The sequence below is a fragment of the Malus domestica genome, chromosome 01, assembly GCF_042453785.1.
Source record: "Malus domestica chromosome 01, GDT2T_hap1".
NCBI classification, from domain to species: Eukaryota; Viridiplantae; Streptophyta; class Magnoliopsida; order Rosales; family Rosaceae; genus Malus; species Malus domestica.
The window spans coordinates 23491196-23515443 of NC_091661.1; the positions used below are offsets into that span (position 1 = coordinate 23491196).

A 24248-nucleotide genomic window follows, 5' to 3' on the forward strand; every position below is an offset into this window, starting at 1 on the left:
TGTTCATCGGTGATTATACCTATATGAAGTCGAACGATACTCAAATATAATGAGCTCAATTTTTTTCCCCCCGCCACCCGCGGGGGGGGACCTACTCAAGTTTTACTTATTTGTTTGAGAGGGAAGAGTTAAGTAGGGTAATTAACTTCACTTGGTCTAACTTTGCTGCTCTTGCCTTTAGCAGCATAACTTGTTATTGAATAGTTGCACAAGCATGATCACGTGACGCTCATATTAACAATTATATTTTGCTACATATAACATAAAAAATAAACAATTGAGGTTTCAATAAAAATATAATATATGGCTCGTGTTTAACTCAAGTGGAGATGGAGGATAGGAAAATGAGTTGAAAAATTAAAACAGTGAAATGGTTCAAAATTCCTTCCAAACTAGAAATTCTTGAATGGAGTTATCATACTTATAAAAGATGAAACCAATATATAAGGCGTTGCACTAACTTGTGGATGTGTTGTCACATACAACAACCGTACCTTATAATTTGACTTGAAAAACCCCCAATTAAGTCTAAATATTATCTTCTTTTTTTCTTATGAAAAATATTATGTTAGCGGTGGTCATAGTGAGTCCGACCTAATCTTATTTTTGTTAATTTACCCTCACACCTATCTCGAAACTATCGTCTCCTCACTTAATACCACGTAACAAACGAGTCCGAGCTAATCTCATTTTTATTAACACAATCTCACTTAACAAACGGAGCCTTATGTTATGTAGCGTGGGTTGTGATAAGTGAACCACGTGGTTTCTTGTGGGAGCTAGGAACGATTATCATTGCTCTCTTCTTTAATGAAAGTTCTTGGCCATGTATATCATGTCCATCTTATTTTTTATCTTCAACAAAAAGTTTCCCTTTTTATTGTCACACGATTGCAATAGATTCCCTTTATATTTGACTTCCTATCAGTTTAAATATGGTTTCTTGATTAGTCAGTAACATTATATAAACTTGTAAGGAGGATGATTTAAAGTTGACATTAATAATATTAGATGTCGCATGACGAATACATAACCAAATTATTATGTCTGATCAATTGTGTGACTTAGCCTAAAGTAACTACTGAGTGTAAATATAGCATTATAGTAAATAAAATATTAATACTACATATTTGTAAGGGCTAGTCTGAGGGTGCTTTTAAAAGGATTAAATGTGCTTTTAAAAGGATTAAAAGCGCTTTTAAAGAAAATGATTTTAGATTCCAAGAGTACTTAAAAGTGCTTCTTGTGAAAAACATCAATTATGTGTTTGTGCTTCTTGCATTTTTACTTGCATTTTCATATCGAATTAATTTCTTTTAGTATTCACTTGCATTTTTACAATGAATTAATTTCAAAACATTTTCTACAAAAATAATTTTAGTTGCTTTAAAAATATTTTTAAACGAGCCATAATTTGCGCCTCCTTTTTCAAAAGAAATTAGATGAATTGAAAATTAGGAAAACTAATGAAAATGGCTTGAAAACTTTGAGTTTTAATGATAAGGACAAAATAAAGGGTAAATTGAATAGTATCATGATTGACTTTTTAGTGTAAAAATGTAATTTTTCGTTAAAGTGAACAGTACTAGAAACTTTTTGTTAAACTTCTCGTAAAAATTTTATACAAAGTTGTCGTTGTCATGGTTGTTGTTTGCTTGTATTTTTGTAGATTAGGATAGGTTGATGTGATGTGAGGTTAGATTGCTTAATTTTAATCAAACTCCATTAAGCGACAATTACAGCAAAAAGTCTTTATATAATGTTTTCTTATGATTCAGTATACACAAAAACTATTTCTTTTCTTTCATCATGGTTGCGCTCCATGCACACTAAGCTGACATAATTGAATTCTAAATTATACCAACGAAAAGTAAACAAATGGTAATAAAATGCTTACTTGAAAAGGTAGTTTGATTTGATTAACCTAAATTAAGGCGACATAAGCAACTTAAATTAATTTAATCGTGTGCTGCACAACAAGAGTTACAATCCAAGGATAGTTTGAATGAGCTACCCGAAATCATAACAAATAAATACAATTTTGTTTTCTTCTTTAAAAAAGAGGATCAGTTTACGGGGCCCGTAAACTGTAACAAAGATATTTTAGCCTTCCTTAACCACTATTGTTTGATTCATCAGCGTCAATAATAAACCTAGGACGTGTTGTGTGGAATACGGGCTTAAAATTCATCCCCAACTACTGAGCCATCCTAAATATACATAATTACGGTAGTTTTGACAATTTCCTTTTTCTTTACTCAAGAAAAGTACTATATTCCATTCATTAAAAAAATAATAAATACATATCGTGAATAACTTGAACCCCAACGAGTCCTTGCAAACTAGAGCTAAAAATATTACAATAAAACATCACTAACCTTAAAGTAATGAGTAGATTTCAAGTACTCGTCTGAGCTCATCGGGGATCGAAAGATCACACATATCAATAAAACAGTCAAACCTCATGTTACACGTAGATCATGTGAGAACAAAATCTCAAACCATATATTGAGACAAGGAGTACGATGCCCATGGGTTGATCGCATCACATAATCACCGCCACGATTGCAGAACGCGTAGTGAACGAGATCTAGCAAATCAAAAAGCTCCACCTTTCACACATGGATCCAAAAGAGGTGGCACACCAAAGCAATAAATAAAATCAAGCAACTCTCCTATAGAGAACAATCAAACTAGCAACTCTCTTAAAGAGATAGATCAAAACCAAACTTCAAGACAATTCATGGAAATTATTAGACAAAAACCAAAATAAAAGAATAAAATCATGTTGCCGCTCCGCATCCTTCGAACATCTGAGAGCCATATCACCGCACTGCCTAAACCCATAGTTTCGTTCTGGCTATACCCAATCTTGACGCAATCGAACATCTTCTATGGCTTCCAGCTTCAACTCTATATCGAGGATGATAACTAGATCCAAACCTTGTGTTTACTGTGTGCGTGGACCAAAAGACTACAATCACAACAACTGCAACGTTTCACGACCACAATTCTACATCAAATAAAGTAAACGGAAAGGGAGAGAGAAGAGGCTAAGAATGATTTTCAAGAAGATTGTCGCCAACCTCAAAGTCAAATAGGGCCGGCGACAAAATTTTTTAACAATTGTTATGTTAGTGAAAGTCACTTTAATACTCAAATTATATACCTTTGCCGATAACTGTTGATTTCAAAAAATAACAATCAAGAGCATAAAGGGTGACGGGAGGAGAAGAACCATGAATTGAGGGAGGGGCGAGATGAGGCGATGGGGTGTGAGGATGATCGAGAAGAGGAAGGAGGAAGGGAGAGAGAGCACATGAAAAAATCAAATGAAAAAAAAGGAGAATAACAGCTTGGCATCATTGCAACAATTAATTAACAAATGGTACCACCCAATAAAGCACATGAAAAACAATTGAGAAAAAACAGATGAAATGGACTGTCACAAAAAAAGCAAGCTCATCCCTTTCCAATTTTTCTCAATCATGTTTTTTTTTTTTTCTCTTCATTTTAATCCCACTCCTCACAAGCTCAATAAATTTTAACGGATTCACTGTTATTGTAATGTTATATTCTCATAACATGTGGAGAATGATTACAGTATACATTATTAAACGAAAACGCCATGTAACGATGAACACCAATCGAACATCAATAAACTCCAAGAAAAAAAACCCGAAAAAGTTTTAACATATTTCAATTTCAATTAAATAATAACGAAAAACAAAACACATAACCGAAGGGACACGTGTCACCCTCCCGCGTCCCAACCCCAAGGACTCCAGCGTAACTTCCACCACCCACACACAGCTGTTCACACATTTACCAACACCATCATTCCGCCTCGCAATTACCAAACTACCCCCAAAAGAGCCCAATCCAGGTGCGCCTACCATCATCGCCGGCGTTTGACCGTTGCCCTCTCCAAATTACAGAAATACAAAATCGAAAGATTTATGCTTTCCATTTGCCGCATTATCCCTTTTATTTTTGAATTTTAATTTAATTTTGGGGGGTTTTTTGGCGGGTTTGGGAGTCAATACCTTCTTCCTTGTTTGTCTTTCTCCGCCTTGTTTGACCGAGTCGCCAACCCATCGACGATCCTTGAAGAATCGTCCCCTTCCTCCTTCGTCTTCTTCCTCCATCTCTTTCCCTTTCTGCTTTTCCGAAAAGCAGAAGCAGAATCGCGAAAGCAATCGAGAATCGCAGAGAAGCCAAAAGCGTCGAGATTTTTCCTCTAAATTTAGTGGATCTGTGCTAAATTTAGAGCGAGAGAAATAATAGGTGAAATTAGGTTTAGGGTTTTGGGGAGGGAGGAGAGAGGGTAGGAGGAGCGAGGGAGCCGTAATTTCGCCGGCTCCGCCAAGATGATGATAAATCGGGGACTGTTCGGGTGGTCCCCGCCGCACATACAGCCCTTGACGCCGGTCTCAGAGGTGTCGGAGCCGCCAGAGTCGCCTTCGCCGTATATGGAGCAGAGTAACGACGCGTCGGCTCAGCCGATGGAGCAGGAGGAGGAGATGGAGGAGCAGGAGGAGATGGAGCCGCCGCCAGCTGCCGTGCCCTTCTCGAAGCTGTTCACCTGCGCTGACCGGCTCGATTGGGTTCTGATGACTGTTGGGTCGCTTGCCGCGGCGGCTCACGGGACGGCTCTGGTGGTGTACTTGCACTACTTCGCTAAGATTATTCATATACTCTGGGTCGAGCGTGACCACAAGGGCGAGCCGCCGCCAATGAACGACGAGCAGTTCCAGAAGTTTATGGATGTGAGTTATCTCGATTTCTCAAAACCCCATATTTTTTGTTTTTGGTTTAGTTGATGAAGTAAAAGAATTTAACTTGGGTTATTGGGTTATATTTCTGATAGAGTAAGCTGAAATTGATGGTTTAAGTGAGATAGAGTATACAAATTTATTTTTTCGGGTTCAAATAGCATTCAATTCAATTTTGTAGGTAAAGTTTTGTTTTTTGGTTAGCTTAAGCTGGACATGGCCTGCTTCAACTTCAAGTGTAGGATTAGTAAATGAAACTAATTGTTTCAGTTTTTATAGTGGCTGGATGGTGTTCGGGTTGCCATACGTGGAGAAAATTTGAATTCTTTAGTAATCGGTTTTATTGTTCTTTTTAGTTTGAGCATTAGGGATCACAATGACATAGTGAATCGCTACTTGGTAGGGAGTTTAATTGATTGTGCTTTAACAAGTTTCCCTTACTACAATCACCGGCTTACCAAAATGTTGTGACCGAGAATTTCCGTTTTCTGCTTATTTTTCCTTGTGAAACTTACAGTCTACAATCTATCGATTAAATTCTTCTTTAACTAGCTCCTAAGTAATTGAAACAAGTTTGTGTATAAATCATGATTGTAGATAATGAAAGTTCTGCTTAGATTTCAATCCTGTTAATTTGATAAGAAACATGATTATTTAGTAGTTCAGCTGAAGTCATCTCAAAGGATGTGAGATCACATCTGAGGGGCATAGGTTTATCCATTACTTGTTTTACCATTGACAGACATTGATACGCTAGAGAGTTAATAAACTGCATTATTAAGAATAGATTGATGCTGAGAAAAAGTATGTACTTGTTTGTTTCTGATGTTTTTGCATTTTTTAGATGTATATTTTATATGAGAGATGTGGGAAGGGGGCAGTTGAAATTTGGACCTCAGGTGCAGAGGTGAATGTTAATTGAGAGCCCCTTGCGAAAATTATATATTTGAAATAAAATTATTTCTTTTGCATAAAGAATTGGTTGAGGCTTTTGTTTTTCTGTTTTTTCTCCTTGTGTCTATAGAACCAAAGGCATTTTTTTTGTCTTTCTGACACATTTTTGTTTTCGCATTATACTGTCTTTTTAATGAGTATCTATAACTGAAATAGAAGTTGAACGTATGAGAATTTATTCCATATCTGATTTATTTGTCTGCCTGCAGCTTTCTTTGTCCATCGTTTATATTGCCGCTGGTGTTTTTGCTGCTGGTTGGATTGGTAAAGTTCATTAGCAGAACTAGTCTTTCTCATATTTCTGTGCTTCCAGTAGACGATCCTTTGCATACATTTGTACTAACTTGTTTTATGTGTAATAGAGGTCTCATGCTGGATTCTGACGGGAGAACGCCAGACTGCTGTCATCAGGTCAAACTATGTTCAAGTATTACTTAACCAGGATATGAGTTTTTTTGATACCTATGGGAACAACGGGGACATTGTGAGCCAAGTATTGAGTGATGTGTTGCTCATTCAGTCTGCTCTTAGTGAAAAAGTATGTCTAAAGCTAATATATTTCCTCATTTGCACCCACCCTTCAAACACACACACACAACTTCTTTTCCTTTGACGAGTAAAAGTAGCCTTCCTAATTTGATCCCTTGGTGCATGTGTCTTGTCTAATCTTTCCATTTTTCTCTGACAATGCAGGTTGGAAATTATATTCATAACATGGCTACATTTTTCAGTGGTCTCATTATTGGATTCATCAACTGTTGGCAGATTGCGGCTATAACATTAGCCACCGGTCCTTTTATTGTGGCTGCTGGAGGAATATCAAATATATTTCTTCATAGGCTTGCTGAGAATATTCAAGATGCATATGCTGAAGCAGCTAGCATTGCTGAACAGGTTTGTTATCTTTTTATGCTAAAGATAAAATCTTACCTTACACCCCATGGGATTAAAGATAATTTTTTCCGTTCTATTTCATAATATCATATATTTATGACAAATATTGACAGAAGCTGTGTCTTTATCTTCTTGGTACTGCTGAGTCTTGATTTGTGGCAGTTGTCATTTTTGTGAAGTGGTTTATGCCATTGTTTGTTTAAATGTCCTTACTTCTCAACTTATGCAGGCAGTCTCTTACATTAGGACGTTATATGCATTTACAAATGAAACATTGGCCAAGTATTCGTATGCTACATCACTGCAAGCAACTCTAAGATATGGCATATTGATAAGTCTTGTGCAAGGACTTGGACTTGGATTCACTTATGGCCTTGCCATTTGTTCTTGTGCCCTGCAACTGTGGGTTGGAAGGTTCCTGGTTACTAGTCATGAAGCTCATGGTGGTGAAATTATAACAGCCCTTTTTGCTGTAATATTAAGTGGCCTGTAAGCATCTTCTTTTTCTTGTCTTTTTTCTAATAATTTTTTTTTTTATGGAGATCGTGCATGCCATTTATTCCTTTTACTTGTGTATTAATTCAAACCTTTACAGTGGGCTGAATCAAGCGGCAACAAACTTCTACTCATTTGACCAAGGTCGAATTGCTGCTTATAGACTTTTTGAGATGATAAGTCGATCATCCTCTACTGTTAATCACGAGGGAAGTGCCCTAGCGACTGTACAAGGAAATATTGAGTTTCGAAATGTATATTTCAGTTATCTATCTCGTCCTGAGATCCCCATATTGAGTGGTTTTTACCTCACTGTACCTGCTAAGAAAGCTGTAGCACTCGTTGGCAGAAATGGTTCAGGAAAGAGCAGTATTATCCCCCTCATGGAGCGGTTTTATGATCCAACTTTAGGTATGAGAGTCAGATTTCGCTTTCATGCTTTGTGTTAGCTTTCTCATTTAAGGTTTTACTGAAACCTGTAGCCAGAATTTCTGCTTGCAGATTCTAACGGTGCTTCCATTTTGTGGTGCAGGAGAAGTTCTTTTGGATGGAGAAAATATCAAAAACCTGAGACTGGAGTGGCTAAGAAGTCAGATAGGGCTAGTCACACAGGAGCCTGCTTTGCTGAGTTTAAGTATAAGAGACAATATTGCTTATGGGCGGGATGCTACAATGGACCAAATTGAAGAAGCTGCTAAAATAGCGCATGCGCATACATTTATTACCTCACTTGAGGGAGGATACGATACACAGGTGAATCATGGAAGGAAAAATTAGACATGGAAATATCTATTTATTATGTTAATAGATTTTTCTGCTGTTCGGTTTTTGAAGATCCTTCTTTTCCTTCTATGTATCGCAGGTGGGAAGAGCAGGCTTAGCATTGACGGAAGAGCAAAAAATAAAACTTTCAATTGCCAGAGCAGTACTTCTGAACCCCTCAATTCTTTTGCTTGATGAGGTCACTGGTGGACTTGATTTTGAAGCTGAAAAAGCCGTTCAAGAAGCTCTAGATGTCCTTATGTTGGGGCGTTCAACTATAATTATAGCTCGGCGGCTTAGTCTTATAAGGAATGCTGATTACATAGCTGTGATGGAGGAAGGCCAACTAGTTGAAATGGGTACCCATGATGAGTTATTAAACCTGGATGGCCTCTATGCGGAGCTTCTCAAAAATGAAGAAGCTGCAAAACTTCCTAGGAGGTATGGTACAAGAGCAGCTGTTCTTTCTTTAACTTAGTTTAGGATTGTCCATGGTTATCATGGCAGTATCCGTACAGGGGTGTATGCAGCTACAGAATAGTCTCTATTTTGAAATAGAATTTCATTTTTCTCCTGGACAAGTTTCATCTTTATGGTTCTGTTCATGCAGGATGCCAGTGAGCTACAAGGAAACTGCAACTTTCCAAATTGAAAAGGATTCTTTGGCAAGTAATAGCTTCCAAGAACCATCATCTCCGAAAATGATGAAATCACCCTCCCTTCAGAGAACTACTGGCATGTTCCGGATGGGTGATAACACTTTTAACTCACAGGAGTCACCAAAAGCTAAGAGCCCACCAGCAGAGAAAGTGTTGGAAAATGGTCAGGCCTTGGATTCAGAAGATAAGGAACCATCAATAAAAAGGCAGGATAGTTTTGAAATGAGACTACCAGAGTTACCCAAGATTGATGTCCATTCTGCTAATCACCAAACGTCAAATGGTTCGGACCCTGAATCCCCCGTTTCACCCCTTCTGACATCTGATCCGAAAAATGAGCGGTCCCATTCACAAACCTTTAGCCGCCCCCATAGTCATTCAGATGACTTTCCCATGAAAGTGAATGAAGCAAAATGTAGAAATTATAAGAAGGCACCATCATTTTGGAGGCTTGCACAACTTAGTTTTGCTGAATGGCTGTATGCTGTGTTAGGAAGCATTGGTGCTGCTATCTTTGGTTCTTTCAATCCTCTTCTTGCTTATGTAATCGCACTGATAGTAACAGCATACTACAGAGTTGATGAAGGTCGTCACTTGAAACCGGAAGTAGACAAATGGTGCTTGCTCATTGCTTGTATGGGTATAGTGACAGTCGTTGCCAATTTCTTGCAGCATTTCTACTTTGGTATAATGGGTGAGAAAATGACTGAACGAGTTCGTAGAATGATGTTTTCAGGTGCTTGACTCTTTTAATATTATTCTAGTTTTCTTGATATTGAATTGTACTGTGCCGGCATGTTGTCTTACATTTTGCAATCTTGTGACAGCAATGCTACGAAATGAAGCAGGATGGTTTGATGAAGAGGAAAACAGTGCTGATACCTTATCCATGCGCTTGGCCAATGATGCCACATTTGTACGAGCTGCTTTCAGCAATCGGCTGTCAATATTTATACAGGATAGTGCTGCTGTTGTTGTTGCTCTTCTTATCGGGGTGCTGCTACAATGGCGATTAGCACTTGTGGCTTTGGCAACCCTACCCGTTCTCACTATTTCTGCCATTGCACAGGTTTTCATCATGTCTTGCTCTATAATGCAGAAATGTTTCTACTAGAACCATAGTTGTGATCCAATTTTCTGATTAATTTGGGGATGACATTCAGAGTTAGAAATATAGTTTTCTGTTTCTTATAATAATAGAGTTTCGTTCTCTGGTAGAACAAGTTTGCCCTTTGGTTCTCCAAACGTGAAAGTCAAAACTGGCAGTACCCATGTGTTCGTGTGCACAAATTGATATAGGGAAATCAATTCAAACTTTTATTTTGCAAATTCCAGTTATGAGTTTTCAGTGCTACCGTTACTGCCTCAGGCAAGGGAACCGATTCAAGGTGAAATCCTGTAATAAGGTTTGATTACGGATATTGTACCATCTACATATGGTGGATTTGAAACTAAATTTTAATCATCTTCAGGGCATCTCCTAAAAACTAATACTAAGTGGTGATATGTTGGCTTCTCTTTTAACAAATGACCTTGTATGCTGAAGTATAGGTACAAATCTAGGTATATATAGATATAGTTCGTGCTTGTTTGATGGTGTTGTATGATTGGGTCCTCGAGCTTATGTCCTGCTAATTTGGCTCCTGTATATTCTATCATTTGTCCAAATTATCTACCATCTTTGATCTATGGTACTCATCTTCGTTTTTTTATTTTTTATTTAATGAAGAACCACAGTTGGGTTTCTTACCCACAAAAATCTTATATCATTCAATTTGAATATTGCAGAAATTATGGCTTGCTGGTTTTTCAAGGGGAATTCAGGAGATGCACAGGAAGGCATCTTTGGTTCTTGAGGATGCAGTTAGAAACATTTACACTGTTGTAGCATTCTGTGCTGGTAATAAGGTAATGGAGCTCTACAGGTTGCAGCTAAAGAAAATATTCAAGCAGAGTTTCTTTCATGGAATGGCCATTGGCTTTGCATTTGGCTTTTCGCAGTTCCTTCTTTTTGCCTGCAATGCCCTTCTCCTCTGGCACACTGCACGCACTGTGAAAAATAAGCATATGGATCTACCTACTGCTCTCAAGGAGTATATGGTTTTCTCTTTTGCTACATTTGCACTTGTAGAGCCTTTTGGGCTGGCTCCTTACATCCTGAAGCGCCGAAAATCTCTCATTTCAGTTTTTGAAATCATAGATCGAGTGCCGAAGATTGAGCCAGATGAAAACTCAGCGATGAAACCACCTAATGTTTATGGAAGCATTGAGTTGAAAAATGTTGACTTCTGTTATCCAACCCGCCCAGAACTGTTGGTACTGAGCAATTTCAGTCTCAAAGTAAATGGGGGGCAAACTGTAGCTGTGGTGGGAGTTTCAGGGTCAGGAAAGAGCACTATAATTTCTTTGATTGAGAGATTTTATGATCCAGTTGCTGGTCAAGTCTTACTGGATGGTCGAGATCTGAAAGTTTATAATTTGAGATGGTTGAGGAACCACCTAGGTCTTGTTCAGCAGGAACCCATTATATTCTCGACAACCATTCGGGAAAATATTATATATGCAAGGCACAATGCTAGTGAGGCTGAGATGAAAGAGGCAGCCAGAATAGCAAATGCTCACCATTTCATCAGCAGCTTGCCTCATGGTTATGATACGCATGTGGGGATGAGAGGTGTTGACTTGACCCCGGGACAGAAACAGAGAATTGCAATAGCACGCGTCGTGCTAAAGAACGCCCCCATCTTACTATTGGATGAAGCAAGCTCGTCCATTGAATCTGAATCTAGTCGAGTGGTGCAGGAGGCTCTTGATACATTAATCATGGGGAACAAAACAACCATTTTGATAGCCCATAGAGCTGCAATGATGAGGCATGTCGATAACATTGTAGTTCTCAACGGAGGGAGAATTGTGGAAGAAGGGTCCCATGATAATTTAATGTCAAAGAATGGTCTCTATGTCCGTTTGATGCAACCACACTTTGGCAAGGGTTTGCGTCAGCGTCGCCTCGTTTAGGTTGAGGCCATCGATTGTTGAGAATTCACGTTTGGTTCACCTGTACAGTTCTCATTCTCTCGTTCTGGATAGCTGGAGATATATGCAACCAATAATGGCGTCATCGTAGAATATTCCAAAGTGGACGGGGTCTGAGAATGAGAATCGGAGTGTTTATAGCGGAATGAGGCACGGAATGCAGAGGCGGATTCGTCGTCATATTGTTCAAATCTAGGCTTCTAGGAATAGGATTTTTCGTTGGTGTTTGGTTGGTTATTTGAGGATTTGCTGTACATCCTGGCCTAAGTCTCCAATGGTATATTGATTGGTATCAAATCAAGGTCTCTACTGAAGGTGTTTGGTTGGGGGGGGGGGGGGGGGGGGGGGTTCCCTTAGATTTTAGTTATTTTACTTGACACTCACTTTTTGTTGTAACTTTTGTGAATATATAGATAATTTGTTGCTATTCATTTTTCCCTGCTCCAGACACTCGTTTTCTTCTTCCGCACTCCCTCACTTTAGGTGTTCGTCGATACTCGTTGATTGCAAATAGACAGAATTTTTTTAGCAATATATACTTCTTACACTGTCATTGGAGATTGCATTGCTCCATGACATTGGATTTCAGATGTCAAGCATTCTGAAAGAGTCTGCTACCACTTTAAGCTGGTTGCGGTATCTTTTCCACCGTCTTTCGTTTGCTCCGACAATCAGGGTGTAGTATCTCCCTGTGAATAAGATAAGACATCGGGATGGGAATGCGGTCTAGATTGACTGTCTAACAACATTGTTGAGACGGTGGATGCTTACCGTTTCCAATGGCTATGGTTGCGAATGAAGTGGTAGCAAAGTTTGGAGATTCAAGTCCATACTCAATGGTGTAATAATTTTTCCCATCTATGTTTTTCTGCATTCAATAGATACCCAATCATCAATTGTTAAGAGTTGGATAATGCAAGAGTTCTTGTATATAAAGAGCATATATGTACAGATTAAAACCTCCTCGACGCCAAATATAGTTGCATACTGGTTTGGTGCAGCAAGTTTATGCCTCACCAGATCGGTAACAACCTGCTCAGAACGAAAAATTGTGAGAGACCCGCGATAAAGACATAGATACAGGGTTTTGCAAGACTGGTGATATGACGGATTTTCTCGCTTTACCTGTTCCATTGGACCCAAATCATGGATGTCAGTTTTATTTGTGGGTATAAATCTCACTCTAACATTATGCAGCTGCATATATCTGTCCTTGAATGCAGAGTCATGTGCTCTAAACTCAAAGTCCTGAGATATGGAGGAATACAGAAATCATTTCAACTGAAAAACATTTTCTTTTCTTTTCTGTATGAGAAAATTTAGGGTTCTTACCCTCCAATCGTTGGGGTAGTAGTATGAATACCCATCTACTTTGTCGACGAAAGCTCGAAACTTTTCCGGTATTTCTTCAGGTTGAAGAAAATTAGTTTGGGGAAAGAAAGAAAAAAACAATTCATAATTCAAGGAATATGAGTTCATACAAGTTTATATGATACCTTGAGCAAAGAGGGAATTTGCATGAAGTAGACTTGTGGTTAGTGCCCCAAATCCTAAAAGTAGAGGCCTTCTCTTGCAATGGCCTAAATTTTTCATGATAGCATGAGATTTTGTTCAGGTTTAGCCCAGCGGTGAACTTGAGTAAGAGTAGGCTAGGTTCAAGGTTCGTAACCCTCAAATATAATAAAAATATATAAAAATCATGCCTAACCAATCATTAATTGTGATAGAAGAAAATATAATAGTTAATAACCCGAAAACATTCACGGATTAACACAAACACTTGTTTTCTAATGGGTCATTAGGATTCCAGTCCACCAGTTATCAACATAATCAGTTAAGCCTTATCCCAAAAACTTTCGTGCGTGTTCATGTTGTGTTATTGGCTTGTGCATGATTTTGCCATGTCTAATTCAATATAGAGAAAGGAAAGAAAAAGTCAAATTTGAAAAAGCTCAATGTAGGAGAAAAATTTAGGAAAATGCAGAGCAAAAATACTCATAAATTTGAACCAAAGTATAGAGGCTGAAAATCATCCAAAGAAAGCATTTTTGTAGTGAAAGAAATCAATGTGTGCGCCTATCAAATTATGCAAACGTTAACAGAAATTTATACATGCATTAATAACTGAGTACTGACCGAGCGCATTGATATTCTAAAATTTATACAACCGACCACACTTAGTGGATAAGGTTTTATTGTTATTGTATTAATAATTGAGTATTGAGAGTTTGAAGAAAAAACTGAGATGGGTAATCTTACTTTCTTCAATGGAGGCTGACTCTCCTGAGCAAGTGATTGATTTGCATGAAAAATGAGCCGAGGTAGCTCGTGGCAACTCATTGCAGTAAAACTAGAGCAGAATCAAATACATGTATGAGTTAGTAACGGATTTTTTTTTGTTTTCGATTCAATAAAATATCCTTCGTACCGTCGAGGTTTCTACCTTGTTGTCGGGTATGGCAGTAGAAACCCAGCAGCTCAATGAGATGGATGATGAAATTGCCATGCTTGAATATTTATCAGAACTCAGAAGTGGCTTTAGGTACTGATATTACAAGTAAAGAGTGGATGGTGGAGACTCAAAGCATGGAGTTCGGCTTCTTGATTGGGGTTGAGTGGGCCAGAGAGCTATTACACGTGAGAGGCACGTGAATGAAAAAGGAATAAGAGATTTTCTAGAATTTAATTTAGCCAGCACCACACTCAATTCCAAAACTCATACCATATCGGAAAGCAAATATGACAGCTGATGACATGCTTAATCTTAGTTATTTTGATCATTCATATTATATAACATCAAGAATAATGAATTAATATATGTATTTTTAATGTTTTAATCTCAATTCTTGATATTAAATACGGTAATATTTGGCTGTTAAAAGAAGAGCAGTAAGTACTGTAGAAAAACAAATTGAAAATGGACACATGTCCATTGGAATGAAGTTGGTTCACGTTTCTAATTCTTTAATTATTGGCCACATGTTCATTTATGATTGAAGACTTATTCATTTCAGTAGGACTTACTACTCTTATTTCAGTAATCAAGCATTATTCTTAAATGTAACCAAGACGAAACTCTACTTGTTTGTATTTTGTACTCAATAACGGAAGTTCCGAAAAATTGTTGGTGCTGAGATTGTCACCTTGGAATAATTCAGCTGCATTCATCAATGGAATAGAGGTTGTTTCTGTGCCTAGTGGGGAATTTCCTAGCACCAAAGTAATGCCTGTTCCTTTCGGGGAACATCCAAACATAGCTTTTGAGACAGCGTATATATCGTATAAACATGGGAGGACGTGGGAGCCAGATCATGCTTTTCTTCTCAACCTGCAGCGGCACGAAGCTTCAGTGCTGATCCCGGATCCATCAGGTACCCTGATGGAGTTTCGATCGACATTGCACCCATTTGGGTTTATGCCACAGCTCAAGGAATGGCAGATGCAAAGGTCAGCAATCAGAAAATCAACATATCATGGGCATTCGACGTCGAAAAGGACATCAGTTATCTGATCAGATTGCACTTTGGCAACATTGTGACGTTTGATCTTCAATGTGTATATCAACCAACAATCTGCTTTAGACTCTTTTGATATCTCAAGCAGGACAAAGAAATTATCAGCAGCTTATTCGTAGATTTCGTGACTAATGTATCCGTGGATGAAAATCGGATTTTTGTTCAAGTAGGTCCTCCTATGCTGAGGGATCTCCCTTTCAATGCAAATTTGAATGGATTGGAGATTATGAAAATGAGCACTCGTAGAGACAGCCTTGATGGGACCTTCCAGCGAATAACAACGCAGATTTGAAATCCCAGGGCAGGCAGAAAAAGTGGATGCTGCTGTCAATTTGTGCTTCTTCAGCAGGATTTGTAGTTTTGGTACTCATCTCAGTTGCTTTCTTTTTGTGCTTCTTCAGCAGGATTTGTGCTTCCTCAGTGCTCGGCCTGGCTGTCATTCCCTAGCCAGTGGGGAATTTCGATTCAAAAGTTTCCATTGGCAGTTATGATTATTCCACAGCACACTCTTGTTTGCGCCGCATTTTTGCTTTTGCGGAGATTCGTGAAGCAATCAAGAATTTTGACAAGAGCTTGGTCTTGGGAGTAGGGGGATTTGGCATGGTTTACACGGGAGTGCTAGAAAATGGAAATGTGGTTGCAGAGTATAGTGTGGAAACCCGCGTGCCCAACAAGGCCCTACCGAATTCAGGACAGAATCGACATGCTGTCAAAGCTCAGGCACAGACATTTGTCTTCTCTCATACGCAACTGCGAAGAACTGAACAAAATGATCCTTGTTTATGAGTACATGGTCAAAGGTCGTCTGTGAAGGCACTTGTATGGTTCGAATCTTCCTCAGATTACTTGGAAACAAAGGCTTGAAATCTGCATTGGAGCTGCAAAGGGGCTGGCATTAACTTCACAATGGAGTAGCAGATAGCATAATTCATCACGACATGAAAACAACAAACATGCTTCTTGATGAATGCCTCACAGCGAAGGTGGCTGATTTTGGATTGTCAAATTTAGGCCCTGCTTTGGATCAAACACATGTGAGCACTGCAGTGAAGGGGAGCTTTGGATATCTTGATCTGGATTACTATCGCCGGCAGCAGCTAACGGAGAAGTTAGATGTGTACTCTTTTGGAGTAGTTTTACTAGAGGTCTTATGTGCTAGGCCACCTATATACCCTGCCCTCCCTCGAGAGCAAGTTAACATAGCAGAATGGGCAATGAGTTGGCAAAAGAAGGGAAGATTAGAGAAAATTATAGACCCCCGTCTTCAAGGACATGTGAATCTTGAATCCTTGCGAAAATTCGGAGAACAGCTGAGAAGTGTTTGGCTGAATATGGAGTTGAGAGGCCAACAATGGGGGATGTTTTGTGGAATTTGGAGTACTCTCTTCAACTGCAAGAGGCTTCTACACAGAGCTTTTCGTCCAAAAACATTGCGAATTACATTCCGGATATGCCAGAATGGCTTCCGGAAATTCGAAATGGCAATGGTTGTGGTGGTGAGGGCATTAGTGATGAAGAATCTGATGCAACTTCAAGTGCAGTCTTTTCAGAGTTATTGGATCCAAGAGGGAGAGAGGAGCTGATTCATCACACATACTTTAACTTACTATACCAATATATTGTTTCTTCTTTATTCTTAATTTCATAACTTGTATTGTGGGATCAAAGTGCAAAGGAAATTTGAAGATCAAACGGTCCTTTTTCTTGGGAAATTTCACACTTCCAATTCAAACTTCATGCAGGCGATCATACTGATGAGTTTCAATTCGTGCATGTAATATTTAACGTTGTCACATGACATACTTGTTCACTCTCTTTTTGTATTTTTTTGAGAGAAACGATTGTAGTAGATTGATTTTAAGGCCAAAGAAATCCAAGAAAACAGTACAAGTGGATTACATAACATCCTCCATAAGGAGGTCAATAATGAAACTAGGAGCATGGACAAGCCATTCGAAATGACTGCCAATATTTAGACTGAACCTAGCTATCCTATGAGCAACAGTGTTGGCTTGACAGCGGGCAGAAAGATCTTCAGTGATTGCCGCAAGCAAACTCTTTGAATCTTCAATAATATGCCCCAATGGAGATACATTAGTAGACGAATCATTAAGAGCAGCCACAATCTGAAGAGAGTCACCTTCCATAGAAAGCCCATTGACGCCGCCCAAACCACGCACTCACGAGCTGCCAAAGCTTCCGCCATTAGTGGAGAAGAGACGTCCTGCCAATTCCAGCAGCGAGCCTCAACAAATTTCCGAATTCATCCCTAGCCATGATGCCAGCACCTCCCACTAGAGAGTCCCGGTTCCAGGCTCCAATTTAATTTCAGACAACCAGACGGTGGTAAAGACCATTTGAAAGGATCAGGATCCATAGAGTGGGATTGACTTGGACAAGCTTGCACGCGCAAGTATTCCTGCCACCAAGCAATCGAGCGAGCAACCATAAGATCCTTGGAATCACAAGTGTCCTTCCATAGCATGTGATCACATACTTTATAATACTTATTCATTTACTTATATTATGTGAAAATATAACCCATGTGATCACGTATTTTATAATACGTGAGCTTTCAGTATTATTATCTTTCATCTCAAATGACAAAACATGTTAGAAAATCAATGCTGGTGAGATCTTTAGAAGATGTAGTGATCGAGCTGAAATACTAGTTCATCTTGGTATAAAGAGGTTGCAACTTTAAAATTTTTTAGAGACACTATACATACTAGAAAAGTCTAACAAGTTTAGGAAAAAAAAAAGAAAAAAAGAAAGAAAATTCAACAAGTACTTTATGGAAATGCAAAGTCTTTAAGCTCATTTAACAGTGCTTTTAAAATAATTAAAAGTGTTGTAAATAGTGAGTATGTATGCCCACATGTATACAGTAAACTTTTCACATGATTAATAGTGTAATTTGTTTGTTTCCAAGGTACTTGCTTTATAAATAGAGCATTACGAGTGTTAAACAAAAAAAAGAACAACAAGAAAAGAAAGAAAGCTAGAATATTTTCAGTATCCTCTTTTGATATTCAATGTGTATATCAACCAACAATCTGCTTTAGACTCTTTTGATATCTCAAGCAGGACAAAGAAATTATCAGCAGCTTATTCGTAGATTTCGTGACGAATGTATCCGTAGATGAAAATCGGATTTTTGTTCAAGTAGGTCCTCCTATGCTGAGGGATCTCCCTTCCAATGCAAATTTGAATGGATTGGAGATTATGAAAATGAGCACTCGTAGAGACAGCCTTGATGGGACCTTCCAGCGAATAACAATGCAGATTTGAAATCCCAGGGCAGGCAGAAAAAGTGGATGCTGCTGTCAATTTGTGCTTCTTCAGCAGGATTTGTAGTTTTGGTACTCATCTCAGTTGCTTTCTTTTTGTACAGGCGGCGAATCCATCAGAGGAAGCAAAGGCCTCAGTGCTCGGCCTGGCTGTCATTTCCTAGCCAGTGGGGAATTTCGATTCAAAAGTTTCCGTTGGCAGTTATGATTATTCCACAGCACACTCTTGTTTGCGCCGCATTTTAGCTTTTGCGGAGATTCGTGAAGCAACCAAGAATTTTGACAAGAGCTTGGTCTTGGGAGTAGGGGGATTTGGCATGGTTTACAAGGGAGTGCTAGAAAATGGAAATGTGGTTGCAGTATAGTGCGGAAACCCGCGTTCCGAACAAGGCCCTACCGAATTCAGGACAGAAATCAACATGCTGTCAAAGCTCAGGCACAGACATTTGGCTTCTCTCATACGCAACTGCGAAGAACTGAACGAAATGATCCTTGTTATGAGTACATGGTCAAAGGTCGTCTGTGAAGGCACTTGTATGGTTCGAATCTTCCTCCGCTTACTTGGAAACAAGGGCTTGAAATCTGCATTGGAGCTGCAAAGCGGCTGGCATTACCGTCACAAAGGAGTAGCAGATAGCATAATTCATCACGACATGAAAACAACAAACATGCTTCTTGATGAATGCCTCACAGCGAAAGTGGCTGATTTTGGATTGTCAAATTGAGGCCCTGCTTTGGATCAAATACATGTGAACACTGCAGTGAAGGGGAGCTTTGGATATCTTGATCTGGATTACTATCGCCGGCAGCAGCTAACGGAGAAGTTAGATGCGAACTCTCTCGGAGTAGTTTTACTAATGGTCTTATGTGCTAGGCCACCTATAAACCCTGCCCTCCCTCGAGAGCAAGTTAACATAGCAGAATGGGCAATGAGTTGGCAAAAGAAAGTAACTTAGAGAAAATTATAGACCCCCGTCTTCAAGGACATGTGAATCTTGAATCCTTGCGAAAATTCGGAGAACAGCTGAGAAGTGTTTGGCTGAATATGGAGTTGAGAGGCCAACAATGGGGGATGTTTTGTGGAATTTGGAGTACTCTCTTCAACTGCAAGAGGCTTCTACACAGAGCTTTTCGTCCGAAAACAGTGGGAATTACATTCCGGATATGCCAGAATGGCTTCCGGAAATTCGAAATGGCAATGGTTGTGGTGGTGAGGGCATTAGTGATGAAGAATCTGATGCAACTTCAAGTGCAGTCTTTTCAGAGTTATTGGATCCAAGAGGGAGAGCGGAGCTGATTCATCACACATACTTTAACTTACTATACCAATATATTGTTTCTTCTTTATTCTTAATTTCATAACTTGTATTGTGGGATCAAAGTGCAAAGGAAATTTGAAGATCAAACGGTCCTTTTTCTTGGGAAATTGCACACTTCCAATTCTAACTTCATGCAGGCGATCATACTAATGAGTTCCAATTCGTGCATGTAATATTTAACGTTGTCACATGACATACTCGTTCACTTACTCTTTTTGTATATATATATTTTTTTGAGAGAAACGATAGTAGTAGATTGATTTTAAGGCCAAAGAAATCGAACAAGAACATTACAAGTGGATTACATAACATCCTCCATAAGGAGGTCAATAATGAAACTAGGAGCATGGACAAGCCATTCGAAATGACTGCCAACAATATTTAGACTGAACCTAGCTATCCTATGAGCAACAGTGTTGGCTTGACAGCGAGCAGAAAGATCTTCAGTGATTGCGGCAAGCAAACTCTTTCAATCTTCAATAATATGCCTGAATGGAGATACATTAGTTGACGAATCATTAAGAGCAGCCAATCTGAAGAGGGTCACCTTCCATAGAAAGCCCCTTGACGCCGCCCAAACCACGCACTCACGAGCTACCAAAGCTTCCGCTATCAGTGGAGAAGAGACGTCCTGCCAATTCCAGCAGCGAGCCTCAACAAATTTCCGAACTCATCCCTAGCCATGATGCCAGCACCTCCCACTAGAGAGTCCCGGTTCCAGGCTCCAATTTAATTTCAGACAACCAGATGGTGGTAAAGACCATTTGCAAGGACCAGGATTCATAGAGTGGTATTGACTTGGACAGCTTGCATGCGCAAGTATTCCTGCCACCAAGCAATCGAGCGAGCAACCATAAGATCCTTGGAATCACAAGTGTCCTTCCATAGCATGTGATCACGTACTTTATAATACTTATTCATTTACTTATATTATGTGAAAATATAACCCATGTAATCACGTATTTTATAATACGTGAGCTTTCAGTATTATTATCTTTCATCTCAAATGACAAAACATGTTAGAAATCAATGCTGGTGAGATCTTTAGAAGATGTAGTGATCGAGTTGAAATACTAGTTCATCTTGGTATAAAGAGGTTGCAACTTTAAAAAAATTTAGAGACGTACACTATACATACTAGAAAATTCTAACAAGTTTAGAAAAAAAAAAAAAATTCAACAAGTACTTTATGGAAATGCAAAGTCTTTAAGCTCGTTTAAAAGTGCTTTTAAATAATTAAAAGCATTTTTAAAAAAAATATTTTTAAGTTTTAAAAGACATTTTTATGTTGAAAATGCTAGTGGGTTAGTGAATGCCCACAATGCCTTGGTAGATTTTTCAATGCCCACAAATGTGATGTAGACTTTGGAAATAAAAGGATTGTATTTTCAAAGTTATGAGTTGTAAATTTCAAGCTGTAAGAACCTGTTTGTATGGAGCCGCTCTATAAATAGAGCGCTCTGACTGCTATTAAATGACAAAAAGATATACTGAGAAGAAAGGAAAGATTAATAACTTCAGTATCTATTCCTCCCTCTTTTATTTGTCATCCTCTTGTACTATAGTTTCAGTGTGATATTTTACACCTATTTTGCTTCTGTCACTAGTAAAGGTTATCTCTCTAACTTTTACATATTTATAACACGTTATCAGTATGAGTCTCTAAAACCTAACCATTTCTCATTTCTCTTCGCCGAACGAAAGAAAGAAAAAAAAAAGTTTCCTCCAAGGATTTTACTATTCATATTCTTTCTCTACCTTAACTGCGCAATATACCCTCGCAACGAATTGTTTGCTCCATGCCTGCTTTTAGTTCTCAACCTAAAAGTTACATACATCTTTGATTTCTTGTTTGATGTAGATCTTGATTACTAACCCAATATTTATTTATGTTGATTTTATTGCAATCCAAGATGGTGCGGTACAATCGCCCATCTTGAACTGCAAATTTAATCTTACTGCAATCCAAGATGGTGCGGTATCATCGCCTATCTTGGACTGCAGATCTAATTTGACTGCAAATTTTAGTTGGAGTGGTATAATCGCTCACCTTGCTATGCGTATTTAAATTTTCCTGCTACTGGAGTGGTGCAGAATAATCGCCCATCCTATGTTATATTATTTCAATGAGAATGGTGCAGTACAATATCCCTCATCATTCATCTTGAAAATCTCGAGCCTGAAGTTTCGAGTACTTATCATTTTGGCTTGAAGATCAAAATGAAAAACTTGTAAGAACCAGAAGTTCTAACACTACATACCTCCAAAATACATATTATTACAAGTTCTTACACATCTCATTTTTCTTTCAAAAAATAAAATGGCGAACTTGACAAAGCTTGATTTTGCTGCCCTGGACATTACAGGGAAGAATTACCTTACCTAGGTACTGGATACCAAGATCCATCTGGAAGCAGGGAATCTTGGAGATACCATTAAGGAAGAAAATAGCTCATCCTCTCAAGATCAGGCGAAGGTCATGATCTTTATTCGTCGCCATCTTGATAATGGACTAAAGAACGAGTACTTAACGGTTAAAGATCTGTTAGCTTTCTGGAAGAAATTGAGAAACAGATACAATCACCAGACAAAGGTGATTCTTCCAATGGCTCGCTATGAGTGGACTCACCTAAGGATCCAGGATTTCAAGTTAGTGGCTGAGTACAATTCTTCGTTGTTTAGAATTACCTCTCAGATGAAGCTCTGTGGGGATACCATCACTGAGGAAGATATGCTAGAAAAGACTTTCAGCACATTTCATGCCTCTAACGTGATCCTGCAGCAGCAGTATAGATCGCGAGGCTTCATTGAATACAACCAGCTGATATCTGTGCTTTTGGTAGCTAAACAAAACAATAAGCTCCTGATGAAAAATCATCAGTCCCAATCTATTGGATCTGCATCATTCCCAGAAGTGAATGCTGCTTCCCTCGAAGTGAATGCCACATCATCTGGTGGCGATAATCATAAATGAGGATGTGGCCACAACCGAGGTCGGTGGAACAGGAAAGGTAAGAACCATGGTGGTCAGTCTCACAACCAAGTTCCAAGGCAAAATTTAAGCCCGAGCTTCAAAAATGTGAATCGCTATAAAGGCAAAGCTCACATGAACAACGCTCCCTGAAATTCTAAAAGAGCTTGCCATATGTGTTGTGGTCATGGGCATTGGGCGCGTACTTGTCGTGCCCCAAAACATCTGGTAGATCTATATCAAGCCTTCCTCAAGGAGAAAGGTGTTGAGACTAATTTTCTCGACCAGACTAAACCAATGGATATACCTGATCCAATGTACGACTTATCAGGGCAGTTGAACACAACTCACCTAGATGTTTCAGACTTTATTGTGGAAATGAGGAATGAAGTATACCGATCCGACTGAATCATTTATGTTTGATGTACTTTTATTATTCTGAACTTGTAGTTTAATATTCAATAAAAGTGGCATTCAAATTGCATGTTATAAGTTGTTTTTAACCGTGATCCCCTTTTACTCAGAAAGCATGGATAAAAAACTATGGTTATTCTCATAACATGAGAAATGACAAAGATATTTGTCTTGCAGACAGCGCAACCACACATACAATACTTCGTGATCGAAAGTATTTCTTAAGCTTGATGCTTACAAGAGTAAGGGTAACAACAATATCAGGCAAATTAGATGTAATTGAAGGTTCAGGGAAAACCCAGATTATGTTACCAAATGGAATAATATTGTCCATACAAGATGCGTTGTATGCTACTCGATCTACTCGAAAGTTGTTGAGTTTCAAAGACATACGTTTAAATGGATACCACATTGAAACAAAAAGTGCAGAAAATGTAAAGTATCTATGCATTACCTCCAATGATACTCAGAAGCGTATATTGGAGAAGTTGCGTGGTTTGTCGAGTGGATTGTATTATACATACATAAAGACAGTTAAATCACATACTGTCATGAACCAGAAGTTCATTGATTCAAAAATTTACATGTTTTAGCATGACCGTCTAGGTCATTCAGGATCCACCATGGTGCGTAGGATCATTACCAACTCTAATGGACATCCATTATTGAGCAGACATATTGCTATCACAAATGATAACCCTTTTAAAGCTTGTTCTAAAGGGAAGTTGGTAATCAGACCATCACAACTAAATGTTGATTCTGAATCCCCATCATTTTTGCAAAGAATTCAAGGGGATATTTGTGGACCTATTCAACCATCTTGTGGACCATTTCGATATTTTATGATTTTGGTTGATGCATCTACCAGATGGTCACATGTTTGTCTCTTGTCTACTCGAAATGTAGCTTTTGCGAGACTTCTTGCTCAGATAATTAAGTTACGATCACAGTTCCCAGATTACCCCATTAAGTTAATCCGACTTGATAACGCTGGTGAATTTACGTCTCAAACCTTTGATGATTACTGCATGACATTGGGCATTGATGTTGAACACCCTGTTCCTCATGTCCATACTCAAAATGGTCTAGCAGAAGCATTGATCAAGCGGCTTCAGTTAATAGCTCGCACTCTGCTTATGAAAACAAAATTGCCAGTTTCTGCAC

General features: G+C 38.7%; 3 protein-coding genes, 1 long non-coding RNA gene and 2 pseudogenes across 5 annotated transcripts; 4 read left to right on the forward strand and 2 right to left on the reverse strand.

Annotated features, from left to right (window-relative positions):
* Nucleotides 1-2680: 2680 nt before the first annotated feature.
* LOC139194365 (uncharacterized) lies at nt 2681-3323 on the reverse strand. The gene is made up of 2 exons (XR_011579092.1): nt 3170-3323; nt 2681-2974 (listed from the first exon to the last, which is right to left on the reverse strand). It is a non-coding gene; the product is annotated as an uncharacterized lncRNA (long non-coding RNA).
* A 504-nt stretch (nt 3324-3827) lies between these two features.
* Nucleotides 3828-12021, forward strand: LOC103434497 (ABC transporter B family member 20). The gene is made up of 11 exons (XM_008372864.4): nt 3828-4769; nt 5939-5993; nt 6092-6267; nt 6423-6623; nt 6853-7112; nt 7219-7529; nt 7651-7871; nt 7981-8321; nt 8491-9275; nt 9367-9608; nt 10328-12021. The coding sequence occupies exons 1-11, from the start codon at nt 4371-4373 to the stop codon at nt 11555-11557; spliced, it is 4221 nt and encodes a 1406-aa protein (XP_008371086.2). The 5' UTR covers nt 3828-4370; the 3' UTR covers nt 11558-12021.
* A 58-nt stretch (nt 12022-12079) lies between these two features.
* LOC103434505 (photosynthetic NDH subunit of lumenal location 1, chloroplastic-like) lies at nt 12080-14323 on the reverse strand. 2 transcript variants are annotated; one of them, XM_070825167.1, is made up of 8 exons: nt 14019-14323; nt 13835-13925; nt 13072-13155; nt 12908-12981; nt 12701-12823; nt 12536-12607; nt 12347-12443; nt 12080-12264 (listed from the first exon to the last, which is right to left on the reverse strand). In XM_070825167.1, the coding sequence occupies exons 1-8, from the start codon at nt 14079-14081 to the stop codon at nt 12161-12163; spliced, it is 708 nt and encodes a 235-aa protein (XP_070681268.1). In that variant the 5' UTR covers nt 14082-14323; the 3' UTR covers nt 12080-12160. The 2 variants fall into 2 exon arrangements, with proteins under 2 accessions (XP_070681268.1, XP_070681271.1); XM_070825170.1 differs by having other exon boundaries at nt 13835-13926; nt 14023-14123.
* Nucleotides 14324-14798: 475 nt separating this feature from the next.
* Nucleotides 14799-18381, forward strand: LOC103406375 (receptor-like protein kinase THESEUS 1; annotated as a pseudogene).
* Nucleotides 18206-19867, forward strand: LOC103406376 (receptor-like protein kinase THESEUS 1; annotated as a pseudogene).
* LOC139189245 (uncharacterized) lies at nt 19446-22673 on the forward strand. Its single transcript, XM_070807824.1, has 2 exons — nt 19446-19634; nt 22086-22673. Exons 1-2 carry the CDS (start codon nt 19446-19448, stop codon nt 22671-22673), a joined length of 777 nt encoding a protein of 258 aa, XP_070663925.1.
* The last annotated feature ends 1575 nt before the right edge of the window (nt 22674-24248 follow it).